Source organism: Phaseolus vulgaris, chromosome 10, assembly GCF_051622355.1.
Source record: "Phaseolus vulgaris cultivar YP4 chromosome 10, ASM5162235v1, whole genome shotgun sequence".
NCBI lineage: Eukaryota > Viridiplantae > Streptophyta > Magnoliopsida > Fabales > Fabaceae > Phaseolus > Phaseolus vulgaris.
The window spans coordinates 6,153,488-6,169,620 of record NC_143507.1 but is presented as its reverse complement, the minus strand read 5'-3'; the positions used below and the strand labels follow the sequence as shown (position 1 = coordinate 6,169,620).

The 16,133-nt window shown below is 35.5% G+C and overlaps 2 protein-coding genes across 8 annotated transcripts; one reads left to right on the top strand and one right to left on the bottom strand.

Annotated features, from left to right (window-relative positions):
• The first annotated feature begins 1,920 nt into the window (after positions 1-1,920).
• Positions 1,921-5,868, top strand: LOC137818836 (disease resistance protein RPV1). 5 transcript variants are annotated; one of them, XR_016516365.1, is made up of 6 exons: positions 1,921-2,479; positions 2,559-3,642; positions 3,726-3,980; positions 4,090-4,212; positions 4,620-4,815; positions 5,223-5,868. XR_016516365.1 is itself a non-coding variant. In XM_068622463.2 (5 exons), exons 1-5 carry the CDS (start codon positions 1,995-1,997, stop codon positions 5,643-5,645), a joined length of 2,952 nt encoding a protein of 983 aa, XP_068478564.2. In that variant the 5' UTR covers positions 1,922-1,994; the 3' UTR covers positions 5,646-5,868. The 5 variants fall into 5 exon arrangements, 3 of the variants coding, with proteins under 3 accessions (XP_068478564.2, XP_068478563.2, XP_068478565.2); XR_016516366.1 differs by having other exon boundaries at positions 4,620-4,794; positions 5,223-5,693; XM_068622463.2 differs by having other exon boundaries at positions 1,922-2,479; positions 4,090-4,794.
• Positions 5,869-6,836: 968 nt separating this feature from the next.
• LOC137818834 (disease resistance protein RUN1) lies at positions 6,837-10,057 on the bottom strand. 3 transcript variants are annotated; one of them, XM_068622460.2, is made up of 5 exons: positions 9,273-10,033; positions 8,079-9,180; positions 7,641-7,916; positions 7,299-7,505; positions 6,837-6,973 (listed from the first exon to the last, which is right to left on the bottom strand). In XM_068622460.2, exons 1-5 carry the CDS (start codon positions 9,785-9,787, stop codon positions 6,935-6,937), a joined length of 2,139 nt encoding a protein of 712 aa, XP_068478561.1. In that variant the 5' UTR covers positions 9,788-10,033; the 3' UTR covers positions 6,837-6,934. The 3 variants fall into 3 exon arrangements, with proteins under 3 accessions (XP_068478561.1, XP_068478562.1, XP_068478560.1); XM_068622461.2 differs by having other exon boundaries at positions 6,837-6,960; positions 9,273-10,010; XM_068622459.2 differs by lacking the exon at positions 6,837-6,973 and having other exon boundaries at positions 6,991-7,505; positions 9,273-10,057.
• Positions 10,058-16,133: the final 6,076 nt, after the last annotated feature.

The following is a 16,133-nucleotide window of genomic DNA, read 5'->3' as shown; positions in this document are numbered from 1 at the left end:
TACTGCAACTTGGAAGCAATCCATGCTCGCGTTCTCGACCTTCTTAGAGGCAGACTCATCTCCGTCCCTAACCACCTGAGCAAATGTTCTTTGTTGATTCTTCTGCCTCCAAGTCTTCCTTACCTGTTCATGCTTCCTTATGCCACCCACCTCAGGTTTGAGTGTTTCCTTCCTGCTAAACATAGGTAGATTTACCCACAACTTCCACATCCCAATCCAAATAGCATCAAGCCTCCTCTCTAAAGCGTGTGCATCCACCACCCCTTGAAAACTCACAAACCCGAAACGCCCGTTTCCGGAGTTGAGTCTTCTTGAGATAAAGACGTCGGCAACCCTTCCCCACCTTTGAAAAATCTTCCACATGTCCCTCTTCGCGTACTCATGAGGAAAATTTGTGAAAAAACACTTCACTTCCGCCATTGTGCGTAAAAGTACAATAATTGCTTGGTTGCACTTGCAGAATAGAAACTAGAGAACCATTTTCAAACCCTACCCTGCAACCTCTAACTTTTCAATAAAAATATATTTGTTTAATAATTCTAACATAATGATATTGGAATAATGTTATTCATGTGTACGTGTGGAAGTTAGGTGTAGGTGTGGACTGCAGGTGTATTATTCATGCAGATTGGGTGCCTAATGGAGTCAAGGTTGCAGGGTATTTGTCATGTAGCAGCTGAAGTGTGGTAACTATTGGCATAGTGTATAGGTGGTTGAAAGAAGGTTTCTAACCTTGCCATCCTCCGTACACACAGATGATTTCTCTTTGATGCATAAGCTGAAGGAACTAGCAGGCTCGATGTTGAAGGTTGCTGCATGCAAGGGTAAGTGGCCATGAGCAAGTCAATTGGTGGTATTGACCTGCTGATCTACACAGCAGAATTTAGTGCTAGCAAAGCTGTAGGCCAAGTTAATTGTTGCTGCATAACTTAATTGGGTGATTGCTGTTTTTCCTATCTGGTTTGGTTGAGGCCACTTTTTCTCCAAACTTTTCTAAGATGTTTGGCGCACCCTATGGTTGCTGCTCCAAGTGGCTGGTACATGCTTGTAGAATAGGTGTTGTGTGGATGTAGTTAAGTGTACACTGTTTGGGGTTGTAATGAAGTAAGTTAAGCCGCATATCGGGGTTTTGTTTAAGCCATAAAGAAGAGTAACTAAGAGACTTTATATACCGGTTGGATACCTTAAAGTATCTTTTTTTTATTAATTTATTCATTGTTGATAAAAAAAAAAATATACCATATAATTTTATATTTCAAATAAAAGGGAAAATTACATTTACTTTGTCTTCTTAATAAAATCAATTACACTCACCTCATTTGTATTTTTAGTAATTGATAATAAACTTCTTAAATTTTAGTAAACTGACGTCCAATTCTTTTATTTTATTTATTTAAAAAATAAATTCAGGTGTAGTGACGTTTATCTAAATTGTATTTATACTTTCTATTTTTTACATTATTACAGTGGCCTCTTTAAATATATGTGGAAAGAAAATGTATTATTTTTTATTCTTTTAAAATTTAAAGAGATACGTGCCTAACGTAAAAAGAGAGATAACATAATGCTTTTTAAAATAAAAAGTAAAGTTAATAGGTAAATTTAGGAAAAAGGAGAATATAATTAGAAAAAATAGTGTAATACTTTTTTTTGGTTCATAGTGGGTGTTGGTCTATTTTCTTAAATGGCTAAAGTAAATAATATTAATATATTGAGAGCCTTTTCTAGTATATAATTTTTTTTTTCTGTTTAAAATTTTAGTTTTTTATAAAATAATGAAAGTAATTTTTTTTTTAATTGAAGGTTGTATAATAGAATAAGTTGTAAATATATTATTTTTCTAGAGTAAAATGGGTGCTGCAATTCACGAGCTTCAACGACTATGAAAAATAAATGTATTAATGTTGGGCTAATTTGAATGGTTTTGAGTCTTTTTGACTGTGTTGCATTATTGCTTTCTCTTCTTCTAACAGTTGACCTCATCAATTTCTTCTATGGAATCGTCATCTTCATCATCAAATCTGCCACGGATGTACGATGTGCTTATCAACTTTAATGGAGAAGACATCCAAAGGAAATTTGTTTCTCATCTCGATTCTGTTCTCTCTGCTGTTGGCTTCACCACTTTCCTTAACCACCCTAATGCAGACAACCCTCTTCACATCCAACAACCTATTCTCAATCTCTCTCGTGTAGCAATTGTTGTTTTCACCAAATCCTATTCTCAATCTACTTGGTGTCTTCATCAGCTTCAACAAATCATCAAATGGCACCAAACTTATCGCCGACATGTTCTGCCCGTTTATTACGAAATCCAGCCATCTGATGTACGTCTTCAGATGGGTGATTTTGGAAAAGCCTTCAAAGCAACTGCAGAGCAAGCATTCTCAGGACAACAACTGGAGCATGGCATGTCCAGGTGGAGCCACGCACTCACCAAAGCTGCAAATTTCTTTGGATGGGATGAGAGCAATTACAGGTAAATCACTCACTTACTAAGCGTGTACTTCAATTTTGGTAATACATGACTTGTTCTATAATTGTTATTGACCTTGAAGGAGTGATGCTGAACTAGTGGACAACATTGTTAAGACCGTTCTTAGTTTACCAGTCTTGTCTGTTACTAAATTTCCAGTTGGATTACAATCGCACATGGAGGATCTGATTCGAACTATCAAATATAAATCCACGGAAGTTTGTAGGATAGCGATATGTGGACAAGGAGGATCTGGTAAGACCACCCTTGCTAAAGCCATTTACCATCAAATTCATGGTACATTCACGAACAAAAGTTTCATTGAAGATATTGGACAAGTTAGCGGAATAAGAGGGGATCTTCGTTTACTAGAACAACTCCTTTCAGATGTCCTAAATACAAAGGTAGAGATAGATAGCTTTGAGATGGGAAGAAGTATGATTCGGGAAAAACTTTCTGGGAAAAGGGTGCTCATTGTACTTGACGATGTGCCTAAGTTTGATGCGACATTACTATGGGAATGCCGTCATTGGTTCAGAAGAGGAAGTGTAATAATCATTACAACAAGACCAGAAAACCTACCAAGGATATATCAAGCTGATTCTGTTTTTCGGATGATTCCAATGAACAGAAACGAGTCCCTTGAGCTTCTTAGTTGGCACGCATTTAGAGAAGCAAAACCAAAACAAGATTATCATTTCCTTGCAGAAAGAGTAGTTGCTTATTGTGGAGGACTACCTCTTGCTCTTGAAGTCATTGGAAGTTATTTATATGAAAGGACTAAAGAAGAATGGAATAGAGTACTCTTAAAATTAAAGAAAATTCCTAAGCTTAAATTTGATCAGATATTGAAAATAAGCTTCGAGGGTTTATGCAATCAAATGGAAAAAGATTTATTCCTTGATGTATGTTGTTCCTTTGTTGGTAAGGGCAGAGCCTATGTTAGGAAGATCTTAAATGGCTGTGGAATAGACCCTGACAGTGGAATAAGAGTTCTGATAGAGCGTAGTCTCATACAAGTTAATAAGAACAACAAATTAGGAATGCATCCGTTGCTACGAGAAATGGGAAGAGACATTATTCGTCAAATTTCAAGAAAGGAAACTGGGAAGAACAGTCAACTGTGGTTTGATACGGATGCAGAATATGCACTGTCAGAGAATGCGGTAAGAACATCGTTTATCTATGGTTTTAAAACTTCGTTTGGAAGTTGTTGCTTTCTCATGTGCAATATATTCCTTTTTCTTAGCTCTTTTCATCTAATGGCACAAAAGTCATTCAGAGATTGCCTACCGGAATAGATTTCTTCGGACGCTATCCTTTAGAGGTAATAGACCCATCAAGACTGCTGAAACGAGATTCTGAGTACCATTTTAAGAAACTGAGATGGATCAGTTTGCGAGGGTTTTCTTCAGAATACCTGCCTAACGACTTTTATCTGCATGATGCAATAGCCATTGATGTAAAACACAGTCTTCTTCGATTCGTTTGGAAAGAACCCCAGGTTTTTATCACGTGCCATTCTCTTAAAAATTATTACTTGTTTCCACTTATGATTATTTCGTTTTCTCGTTTTCTTCTCTAATATATTACCAAAAATTATCTTCTTGAAGGTTTTGACGTGGCTAAAAGTTCTTAATCTTAGTCACTCCAATTACTTGATAGAAACCCCTGACTTTTCCGGACTACCAAGTCTTGAACAACTCATTCTCAAAGATTGTCCGAGATTGCGCGAGGTACACCAATCTATTGGATATCTCTGCAATCTTATACTGCTAAATTTGAAGGACTGTACAAGTCTAAGCAATCTCCCTGAAGAGATATATAAGCTGAAATGTTTAAAAACTCTGATTCTATCTGGTTGTTCGAAGATTGACTTAATGGAAAAAGATATCGTGCAAATGAAATCCTTCTTAACTATAATTGCTGAAAATACAACTATGAAACAATTGCCTTTTACAATTGTAAGCCCAAAAAGTATTGGATATATATCCCTACGTGGATTTGAGGGATCGTCACATAATCTTTTTCCTTCTATCATTCGGTCTAAGATGTCGCCAACAATGAATCCTCTATCTTATATTAATTCCTTTATAGAAATGGAGGATAATAGTAGGGATGATATTGCACCATTTCTTAGCAGCCTTGCGAATCTTCGAAGTGTTCTGGTGGAATGTGACACGGAGTTTCATCTATCTGAGCAAGTAAAAACTATAGTGGTCGAATATGGTGGAAATATTACAGAATCAGCAATTTCAAAGAGTCATCTCAAGTCTTTTCTGACTGGTGTTGGAAGATACAAAGAATTCTTCAATACTGTAAGCGATATCATACCTAAGGTTCTTCTCTACCTTTCCCTTTGTTTATTACCTTAACCATCATTTTAGCTGTTATTTCTGAGAACATAAAATAATCCTTTTGAAGTATCTAGTTGAACCTCCAATACTGAACTTTTAGCACCACGACTTCATCTAAAAGTATCTGATTTTAGTTATCAACTAACAAGTCATTATGCTTATACTAAGTACTACCAAATTGATTTCCACTTTCTTGCTTTACTAGCTTCATGATTTCTTTATTCCCATTGATCCTAGAAATATAAACTAAGACAAAAACAGAAATGCATTCTAAATCACTAAAGAAAAGATGGGGATGTATACACAACAAAACTATTAACAAGATTTGTTTTAATCACGTATAGCATTTTTGTTTCACCAAACATGCCCTTGTTTATGACATGATACAGGTATTTGGAAGCAGTGAGTCATGTGATGTTTCTCTCCCAGGTGACAATGATCCTTATTGGTTGGCCCATATGGGTGATGGACATTGTGTTTCTTTCACTGTGCCACAACATCGTGTCGTGAAGGGAATGGCTTTGTGTGTTGTTTATTTATCAACCTCCGAAATCATTGAACCTGAACTTAGTACTGTCTTAATTGTTAATTACACGAAGTGCACATGCCAAATACACAATCATGGCACAGTAATTTCCTTTAATGATGAAGATTGGCATGACATATTGTCAAGTTTAGGATCAGGTGACAAGGTGGAGATTTTTGTGAATTTTGGTCACGATTTGGTGATTAAGAACACAGCTGTCTATCTGATATATGGTGAGCCAAGGAAAAATTCCGTCATTAGATTCATAAAGAAAATTGTAATGTGACTTTTCTGGTATGTCATTTATGTTCTTTTTTGAATCATGTTTATTTTACCCTGTTTCTCAGTCCTCAGTGGTGCTTCCTTGGCTTTGCTTGAGCTGTTTATTGTATTTTTTTTTTCTGGATTTTACTTTTGTCAATTATTTTCCCTTTTAGCATATAATATTTCAATAGGAATCCTCTTAAAATAAGACATTGCATTATGATATAAAGACAGCTGCTGTTTAATCCTTGTGTCCTTCATTGCAATTTATCTTTTCTGATCCTTTCCTTGTTTTTCATTGAGTATAGCTCGTAGTTATGAGATTCATACTCATTTTACCTGTTTCTCAGTTCTTGCTTCCTTGGCTTTACTTGAACTGTTTATTGTATTTGCTTTGTAGTTTTTACTTTTGTCCATTCTTTTGCCTTTTTAGCATATAATATTGCATTCAGAAATTCTCGTATTTTTCAACATAAGAAGCACCGTAGCCTCATCCCTTAAAGACTAAATTAAACAAAGTTTGATTTCATTTCTCGTTATTTACAATGATTATATTTTTTTATGTCTAATTTTAAAATATTTCATGTTTTTTTTTTCAATTTACATTTATAAGTTTCATTATTGTTTTCTGTTGCGTAAAGTCACCTAATTGTTTTAAATTTTAAATTTTCAACTAATTATTTTCAAATATAGTCATGATCTTACAAATTATTTTAATTTGTTATGAATTCTTTTAAAATTAATTCTTATAAATTAATATTCATTTGATATGTCTAAATATAATCTTTAAAAAATTCAAAAAATTAACCATGTAGACAATTACCGCTAATAGTTAAAAAATTACCCATGTGTACTTTTTATTGACAATTAGTTTAGGCTTTTATGTTTTGTATATAATTTTTTTTATGACAAAAAAAATTAATAAATATGGACTATTTGAAGATTTCAATCCTATTAAAAAAAAAAAACGATTAAAAACAAAAAGATAATCATAGAAAACCTATACCTTATGCTTGCAAGCCCATGAAAACTAAAAAAGCATCATGCTATGATCCAATAAACTGTATAACTTACCATAATTCTTGTTTCCTGCATAATCCAATAAACCATTGCCCTTTATATTTCACAACACGTATTAATAACATACCACCCCGTACTAGCCAAACCACTCTACATATTACATGTTGTCTCATCTTCTTCCCCACATATACTATTACTCATAATTATCCTACATCTTTTCAAATTGGCCTTTGTAGCAATTTTATTTTCTAAAATCCTCCATGTTGTTGTGGTTGTTTTGAAGGCAGTGCCTTAATCCTTCAAAGATGATATTGTTTCTGAAAAATAAAACTGCTATGTGTGTTATTACATTGTATGGTGCACGTTATATATAAATTACACAATACAATAGGTTGAGCTTTAGCCCAAGATACAGAACTGGAAGGCCCAAAAGTCAATAGATATACAAGAAGAAAACGTAAAAAAAAAACACAAACAGGAAACCATGAGAAAAAAAAAACAGAATTCACTTCACCAAGTAACCTTCACTGCCTCCAAAAGCCAATAACCACTCACAAATACCCACCACAGTGAATTAGAATCTTCAAAATGAAGTACTATTAATCTTGAAACAACCAGAGAGGATTAAAGTTCTTAAAGATTTCAACTTATATACCTCTATGGGCAGATTGCTTAGACTTGTGCAGTCTTTCAAATTTATCAGTACTAGATTCTGGAGATCTCCAATGGATTGGTGTACCTTGCACAAACTTGGGCAATCTTTTAGAATGAGCTTTTCAAGACTTGGTAGTCCTGAAAAGTCAGGTGTTTCTCTCAAAAACTTGGAGTGACTAAGATTAAGGAATTTTAGCCACTTTAAAACCTACAAAGATAGTAATTTTGGAAAATATTAGAGAAGAAAATAGAAGAATGCAATAGTTATAACCTGAACCAATTATACTATATCTATTTTAATTAACATGTGAGTTTTAAAAGAAAAAAAGCATGTAATAAATACCTGGGGTTGTTTCCAGACGAGTTGAAGATGACTATGTTTTAAATTAATTGCAATTACATTTTCCATATGAAAGTTATTTGGTATGTACTTGGAAGGAAACCCTTGCCAAGAAATCCATCTCAATTGTTTAGAAAAGTATCCATAATCTCCAATAAGTTGTACATAATCCAGTTGTAGCAGTCTTAATCTCTTCATTTTCTTGAAAGCATGAGCTTTGAAGCTATCTCTGCTGGTTGAATGCAGTTTCAGGGACAGTCCCTGGATAGCTTCTGTCCCCTGTGATGAATATAGCGAAGAGATACAATTGAGAAATCTCTCAATTTCTTTTGATCATTGAAACTGAATGCTGAGTCTAACAAGGTAACAACAGATGCATTGAACTTGAAAATGAAAACACTTTGAAAATAAGTTTCAAAATAATATAAAGAATGTTCTTACAGTATTCTCTTCCAGTACATGTTCTACATCATTCTGAAACCATAATCGACTTCTTTTCCCCGGTTCATTTGGCCAACTCTGATGAATAATTTCTCTTCCCATGTCTCGTAACAAAGGATGCATTGAAAGTTTGTTGTTCCTTTCAAATTTTATAAGACCACGTTCTATGAGAACCGTTATTCCAATATCAGCATATAGTCCACACCCGTTTAGTATCTCTGTCACATAACCTCTCTCTTTACCAATAAAGAAACAACATATATCAAGAAATAAATCCTGTTCCGTGACATTGTATAAACCGTCAAAACTTAATCTCAAGTTCTCTTGAATTTTATTAGTGGGAATTACTTCTGCTTTTAACGATAGACTTTCCCACTCTTTTATTGTCTTATTACATAAAATGGAACCAAGGACCTCAAGAACTAATGGTAGTCCTCCACAGTGAGCAACTATGTTTCTTGCAAGTTCATTGAAGTCTTTTCTTGGTTTCGCTTCTCTAAAGGCATGCCAACTAAAAAGCTCAAGAGACTCATTTTCATTCATATGATCCATTTGATAAACATAATCAACTTTGAGTCGGTTCAGTAGATAAACATCTCTAGTTGTAATGATTATCAGAGTTCCTTGACCGAACCATTCACGATTTCCGCATAGGTTTTCTAATTGGCCAAACTCAATCACATCATGAAGCACAATCAGCAACTTTTTTCGAGAAAGTCCATTCTCGAACATAGTACTTCCCATCCCAACGCTTTCCACCTCGAGCTTGGGTTTTAGGATACCATAAAGAAAATTTTCTTGCAAATCAACATGCCTTTTATCTACTCGATCCCAAACTTCTCTAATATTTTCAATAAAACTCTTACCAATAAATTGACGATAAATTCGATTATAGATGGCTTTGGCTATGGTAGTTTTACCTGATCCTCCCATTCCCCATATCCCTATCATACACACTTTCCTGCAATGATTTTCAATACCTCCAATCACCATTTCCATCCGGGAGTCTAATCCAACAGGAAATTGGGTAATAGACAAGTCTTTATAGTCCAGCAATTCAAGAACGCGGAAAACAACTTTCTCCACAAGTTCAGCATCATGCCTTGAAGATGAAGGGTAATGTATTACTAAAACCTTAGCATATGCTTCATTCAATCTCAAACAGAAGAAAGTACGAAGGATTCATCTGTTTACCTGAAATCTCTGACATCCCAACCACTGATACCTGCAGCTGTGGTGAGTGCACGGCTCCACCTGGACAATGCATGCTCCAGTTGCTCTCCTGAATAGCTTTTGTGTGCAGCTTCTTCCAACGCTTTTCCCAAATCATCCTTCTGATCACGTACGTCCAATGGGTCAATCTCGTAAAATATGGGAAGAATTATTTGACCAAATGTTTCGTGGCATTCAATGATGTTTTCAAGCTGAAGAAGGCAGCAGGTAGATTCAGTGTATGACTTGGAGAAAACGATTATTGCAATCTTAGAGGCTGCTATTGCTCGCATGTGTTCTTCCAGATCTATTCCCTCCTGCAGATTCTCCTCCTTAATCAAAGTTTTGACTTGAGCTTGTAAAAGGAGAGAATGTAGATGAGAAACCAACTTTCTACAGATTTCTTCTCCCCAAGAGTTGATGAACACATCGTATATGAACTGGGGTCCTGACTTTGAGAAGGATGAAGATGATGACGACGAAGAAGTGAACTCCATCAAAGGAATTGAAGTAAACTCTTCAAAGATCTAAGATCTGATAAGACATTTGTGGATAGAAAAACTATATATTTCGTTTCAAAATTTAAAATTACTTCACGAATTACAAGTTCTCATAAAACAAAACAAAAAAGGATTGAAGAAGATGATGATGACGAAGAACAGAAGTCCTTCAAAGGAATTGGAGTCAACACTTCAAATGTAACGCAATAATGTTAAGGATATTAAAATTACAGTTGTTTATGCACTTATCATCTCATCTCTGAGTCTAATAAAGAAATGTCATGATAAAAAAATCTTATAATTTTTTATTCGGCACCCTTTTTTTAAAAAGGGTGGGGACACTTTATTTTATTTATTATAAATAAAAAAACACTTTATAAAAATTTTGTACCAAAAGTGTTGATGAAGACAATGTTGAAATACCATAACACATTTAACTTTTGTTTTAAGAACCAAAAAGAGTTGGAGAAAAGATAATTATATTTAAAAAAACCAGGTTAGTGCTGCAAAGATTAATATTTTTTATACGTAATCTCGAAGTGCCCAATGACACACACCCACAATCACTCTACATTAAATTCCATATATCTTTTATTGATTAAAGTGCTTAGCTGAAGTAAAATTATATTTTCAGAAGATATGAAAGTTTTAAGAGGGGTTTATTAGTAGAGGTTATAATAACCTCTAGTAAGATAATCAAGTAGAGGTTTTTTAAATTCCAGTAAACATCAAACAGTTTTTCTAATAAATCTCAGTAAAGTGTTTTTATTATTTTTTTAATTAAGTCCATCTCTTATTTTTTATTTTGAAAAACTTTAATACTTTATTACTGCAACATGTTCACTCTTCTCCTATAACTTCTCAAATTCTAAAGAAATTCCATCCAGTAAATTATTCTAATTCGATGCTCCTTCACTCTCCTCGATTTCAATCATTCATCCTCTTAAACCACTGATTTAATTCTTTTTATAGTTGCATTAACTCCCAAATGTCCCCCACTAGCTTAAGCATACAACCACTACAGAATTTTTGTCCTCAACAGGAAGTCGTTTCCTACCACCAATCTTCCTTTTCTCCTCAATTCATCATGCTGTCAAGTATATGCTTATGGGTACTCACATTTTTCTACACCTCTGAAATTAATTTCTGTAAATTTGAATCGGTAGTCTAAGATTGTTTTATTCTAGTTAGCAGATGTGACTTAAGGCTTTTGCATTCCCCATTATCCAGTCTAGAAAAGGCATCAACTACAACATTGTCTTGCCCTTTTCTGTACTCTATTGAGAAGTCAAATTCCATCAATTTCACTAACCAGTTTTTTGCTGAAAATCAGTGGTCTCTGGTCCAGGATGTATTTTACGCTGTAATGATTTGTTTTGATAATAAAATGCCTATTTAATTGGTAATGCATCCATCTTTGTACAACAAAGACTACTCCCAACAATTCCTTTTCTTAAATTGAATAAGACTGTTGTTGCTTGTTAAAAGCATCTACCTCAATAACAAAATTTTGTGAGAAGTTTTGGAAGTGTCAAAATTGGTGTGCTACTCATTAATGTTTTCAGCTTGTCAAAAGCTTGTACAGCTATATCAGTCCATGTAAAATTATCTCTTCTTAACATATCAGTTAAGGGTTTAGTGATGACTCCATAGTCTTTAACAAATCGCCTATAATAACCAGCTAACCCCAAAAAAAACCCTCAACTGCTTTAGGGTCTGAGGTAAAGGCCAATTGACAATGGCTGCAATTTTATTAGGATCAGTAGAAACACCTTTCTCCGATATGATATGTTCCAAGTATTCCACATTATCCACTGCAAAATAACACTTAGATCTTTTAGCAAATAAAGAATTGAGTCTAAGGGTTACTAGGATTTGTCGCGGTTGTTGATGTTCTATCAAATTCTTACTATAAATGAGAATATCATAGAAGAAAACCAATAAAAATGTCCTCAAAAACTGTTGAAATATTGTGTTCACAAGTCCCTTAAAATGAGCAGGTGCATTCGTGAGGCCGAAGGGCATTACCAAGTATTCATAATGCCCTGAATGTGTTCTGAATGTATTTCATATATCTGCAGGGTCCATTCTGACTTGATTGTATCCTGCTCTCAAGTCAATTTTCAAAAAGATTGTGGAACCTTTAGGTTCATCTAACAAATCATAGATTAGGAAACTTGTTTTTCACTGTACCCTTGTTTAACTGTTAATCCACGCATAACCGCCATGATCCATGTTTCTTTCCACCAGAACTACTGGACTCGCATAGGGGTTATTGCTGTTTTGAATTATTCCAAACTTCAAATATTTCTGCATAAGCTTGTCAATAATGTCTTTTTTATTTTTAGCATACCTATAATTCATGTTGCAAGTCATGACCTAGTAGCATGCATTTTGACAAAAGCCTCTACCAACAGTTTCTTTTTTTGGTCAGCGATAATGTTTTGAAAAATTGAAGGAGATGATTGGAATGAAAAATAGAAAATGTTCGAGTTTAAAGGAGGAATTTGTTAAGGATTAAATTCAAAGTTGCCATTAGTTTTGTTTTTCTCTACAAATTTTAAATTTTATTTATAGTATAATTTGAAATATAATTTATAGTATAATTATTATCATAGAACAAATGAATTGGAAAGTCTATTGTTAGACTATGTAGTAATATTGTACATCTATTTGAAATGCAGTAAAAAATTAAAAAAACATTGTCTTTGTTAACATCGGTTAGGTTTGGTGCTCAATTGTTTCTAAGTTTGGTTTGACATCAAGATTTACTGGTAATTGTTTCATTAGCATTCATAGACAGATAGAAAGTCAAACATTTTCAGATGATACTGATGATAAGATTCATCTGTAATGTTGTACCGATAATCACTAATAGATATGATTTGAAGTATCACCGTCAAGAAGTTTCTGCATCTCAACTGCAAAGATCCAAGTTGTATTCTACAGAGAAAAGAAAAAGCATAAGACCATTAGCATAAATCATTTTATAGGAAAACATGGTCAATTTGAAAATTTAATAACATTCCAATTGCACAAGTACTCAAAAACATATACCCAACTGCTAATTTTTGAATGACCAAAATTTGCAAACAGTCATAGAAAAAATAAATCAATAAAATTCTGCAAGTTATAGGACCATTATCATAATTTTCAATATCAAATATTAAGGAAATATAACAACATACTTTTTTTTATCATAAGATTTTCCTCCTATTTAGATAAATTCTTTTCTTTGATATCCAAATTTATTTTAAAAGAATTATATTCCTGCATAAGAGGAGATGGACCAATAAATTCCTACCAACAAAAAAATAGAATAAAGGTAAACAATATCACATAAGCAAATATCTTCAAAACAAATGAAATTTCCATTTATCCTCAATTTCTTTCTTTGTCTTCTTTCACTCGAGATCATTGAGTTCAAACACTAGTCACTCCAAAGTATATCAAAAGAAGATATACCCATAAACTTTACCACGGAGCGAAATGGATAAGAATAAATAGTTCTTCTTTATATTATTTTTTTTTTATCAGCAATGAATAAATAAAATTAAAGGGGATACTTCAGGGGTATCCTAATCCATATACAGTAACCTGAAGTGGACCTCCTATATCATCCACAAAAGAAACTCTCCTTTATGGTTGGAGCAGAACAACCTTAAAGTGAGAAAGCCAAACCCAAAAATATAACCAGCAGGTTGCCTTAAAGCAACATTCAACTTTACCGAAACACCCAGAACCGAGACCACCTACATTAACCTCGCCATACGACGAGTTACCCATGCACGTTGCATAACTTCGGCGATCATGTTGACCTTTGCATAACTTCAACGGCCACCGACTACGCACACATGGAGATCGTCTTTTCATCGACCGGCGATCATGTTGACCTTTGCATAACTTCGACGACCACCGACTACGCACACATGGAGATCGTCGTTTCATTGACCGGCGATCATGTTGACCTTGCATAACATCGGCGACCACCGACTACACACATATGGAGAACGTCGCTTCTTCGATCGGCGATCATGTTGACCTATGGAGAACGCCCCTTCATCGATTGGCTATCATGTTGACCTTTGCATACCTTCGACGACCACCGACTACGCACGCATGGAGATCGTCGTTTCATCGACCGGCGATCATGTTGACCTTTGCATACGGCCACCGACTACGCACGCTAGGAGATCGCCGTTTCATCGACCGGCAATCATGTTGACCCGAACGCCGCTTCATCGACCGGCGATCATGTTGACCTTTGCATACCTTCGACGACCACCGACTACGCACGCATGGAGATCGCCTTTTCATCGACCGGCGATCATGTTGACCTTGCATATCTTCGGCGACCACCGACTACTCACATATGGAGAGCGCCAATTCATCGATCGGCGATCATACCTGTTCCTTGTTACATCATATCAGGTTCAATTGATACACATAAGGCACTAATTAGGATTCAAATGGCAATCAGAAAATGAATATGAGAAAGAACTTGCCCTATATTTCAACCATAGCCAAGAGAGAAGCTGAGCCGCTTGAAAGATTTCCTCAGAATCGGGGACCCCTTTTCTAAAAACACCCTATTTCTATGCTCCCATATACAACGTACAATCGCTGCCCACACTCCTTTCCATACCTGATTCTGTTTCTCGGTCATGTGGACAAGGTGGAAGTTCTCAAAATGGCTGCCAATATCCTTATTATTTGGTCCCAAGATACCGTCTAGAAAGAGGTGCTGAGTGGTTTCTTCTGCCATGTTATAGAACACACATAGAGCTGAATTTACTATAATGCCCCGTGATTCCAGGTTCCTTTTAGTTGGTATTCTGTCCCAAAGAATTCTCCACGCAGTAATCATAACTTTTGGTAAAGCTTTGGTCTTCCACAACAAACTAAACACATCACTATTCGGTCCAGTGTCTTGGTTGGTCAGTAGGTTGTATGCAGATTTCACAGTGAAAATCCCCTTGGTATCCCCTCTCCATGTAATAAAATCCTTTACATCTTTATGTAAGACTTCCTTATCTAGAATTTCCAATAATTCCTCCTCCTGGTCCATTTCCCATTGGAACCTCTCCCTCCTCCATTTTAAGTTCCATTGCCATCCACCTTTTCCCCATAAACCGGTCTCCCCCACTATCATGCCTGGATGTAGGGACAGAGCGTATAATCTGGGATATAAATCCTTGAGCTTACTGTGACTAACCCAGTGATCTTCCCACATCCTAATTGAGTCACTAGACCGGACTTTCCATTCTACGGCCTTTTGAAACCACCCTTCGCCCTCACCTTCTCTGCAGATTTTAAGTAGATCACTCCACCACCTTGATTGTTTTTTCATCTGGCCATTGGTATTACTAGACACCATTACATATTTAGACTTCAAAATATCTTTCCATTTCCCTTCTTCTTCACTCATCAACCTCCACTTCCATTTCGCCAATAGAGCAGAGTTGAATTTCCTAATATCTTTGATTCCTAACCCACCTTGTTCAAGAGGCTTACAAATGTTCTCCCAGCTTACCCATGGTATAGACCTGTTGTCTCTACCCCAGGCCCACAGAAAACTCCTTTGTATACTCTTAATCTTGTTACAAACCGAAACCAGAGCTTTAAAGAAAGACAGGTAGAATAAGGGAATGGCTGTGAAGACTGATTTAATCAAGCAGATTCTTCCTGCCATAGACAAGAATTTTCCTTTCCAAGAACTCAGTTTAGCATTAATTCTATTGATGACAGGCTCCCAGAATGAAGCCTTACCAGGGTTACCACCTATTTCAAGACCCAAATACTTGAAAGGAATCTGCATAGTATTGCAATTTAAAGTCTTCGCATAGGTTTCTAATGTATATCTATCCACATTTACACCTGTCAGCTTCGATTTATGGAAGTTAATTTTCAGCCTTGATGCAAGCTCGAAGCATCATAGAATTGTCTTGATAGAGAAGATATTAGAAAAAGAGTCTTCACACATAAATAGGGTGTCATCTGCAAATTGTAGCATACTGCACTCTATGCCCCTCCCCACCTTCACACCTTTGAGCATATTGTGCCTAGACGCTTGCCTCACTAACCCAGCTAAGCCTTCAGCAACTACAAGGAATAAAAATGGAGCCAGAGGGTCTCCCTGCCTCAACCCTCTTGAGGGTGTAAATTCCTCAGTCGGGCTTCCATTAACTAGCACTGAGATAGAAGACGGTTTCAAGCACCCTGTGACCCACTTTATCCATTTGCTATGAAACCCCAACCTGTGTAGCATATCAAGTTAAAAGTTCCACCTTACTGAATCATATGCTTTCTCATAGTCCACCTTAAAGCAAAGTGCACACCTCCG

Bases quoted from the DNA above. Each gene is read 5' to 3' on its own strand.
- LOC137818836 (XM_068622462.2), top strand. From the start codon at position 1,995: ATGGAATCGTCATCTTCATCATCAAATCTGCCACGGATGTACGATGTG. The intron at 3,643-3,725 runs GTAAGAACATCG...CCTTTTTCTTAG, and splicing joins ATGCACTGTCAGAGAATGCG to CTCTTTTCATCTAATGGCAC. The intron at 4,816-5,222 runs GTTCTTCTCTAC...GACATGATACAG, and splicing joins TAAGCGATATCATACCTAAG to GTATTTGGAAGCAGTGAGTC.
- LOC137818834 (XM_068622459.2), bottom strand. From the start codon at position 9,787: ATGGAGTTCACTTCTTCGTCGTCATCATCTTCATCCTTCTCAAAGTCA. The intron at 9,181-9,272 runs GTAAACAGATGA...TTCATCTTCAAG, and splicing joins TGGGATGTCAGAGATTTCAG to GCATGATGCTGAACTTGTGG. The intron at 7,506-7,640 runs GTATTTATTACA...CTATCTTTGTAG, and splicing joins TCGTCTGGAAACAACCCCAG to GTTTTAAAGTGGCTAAAATT.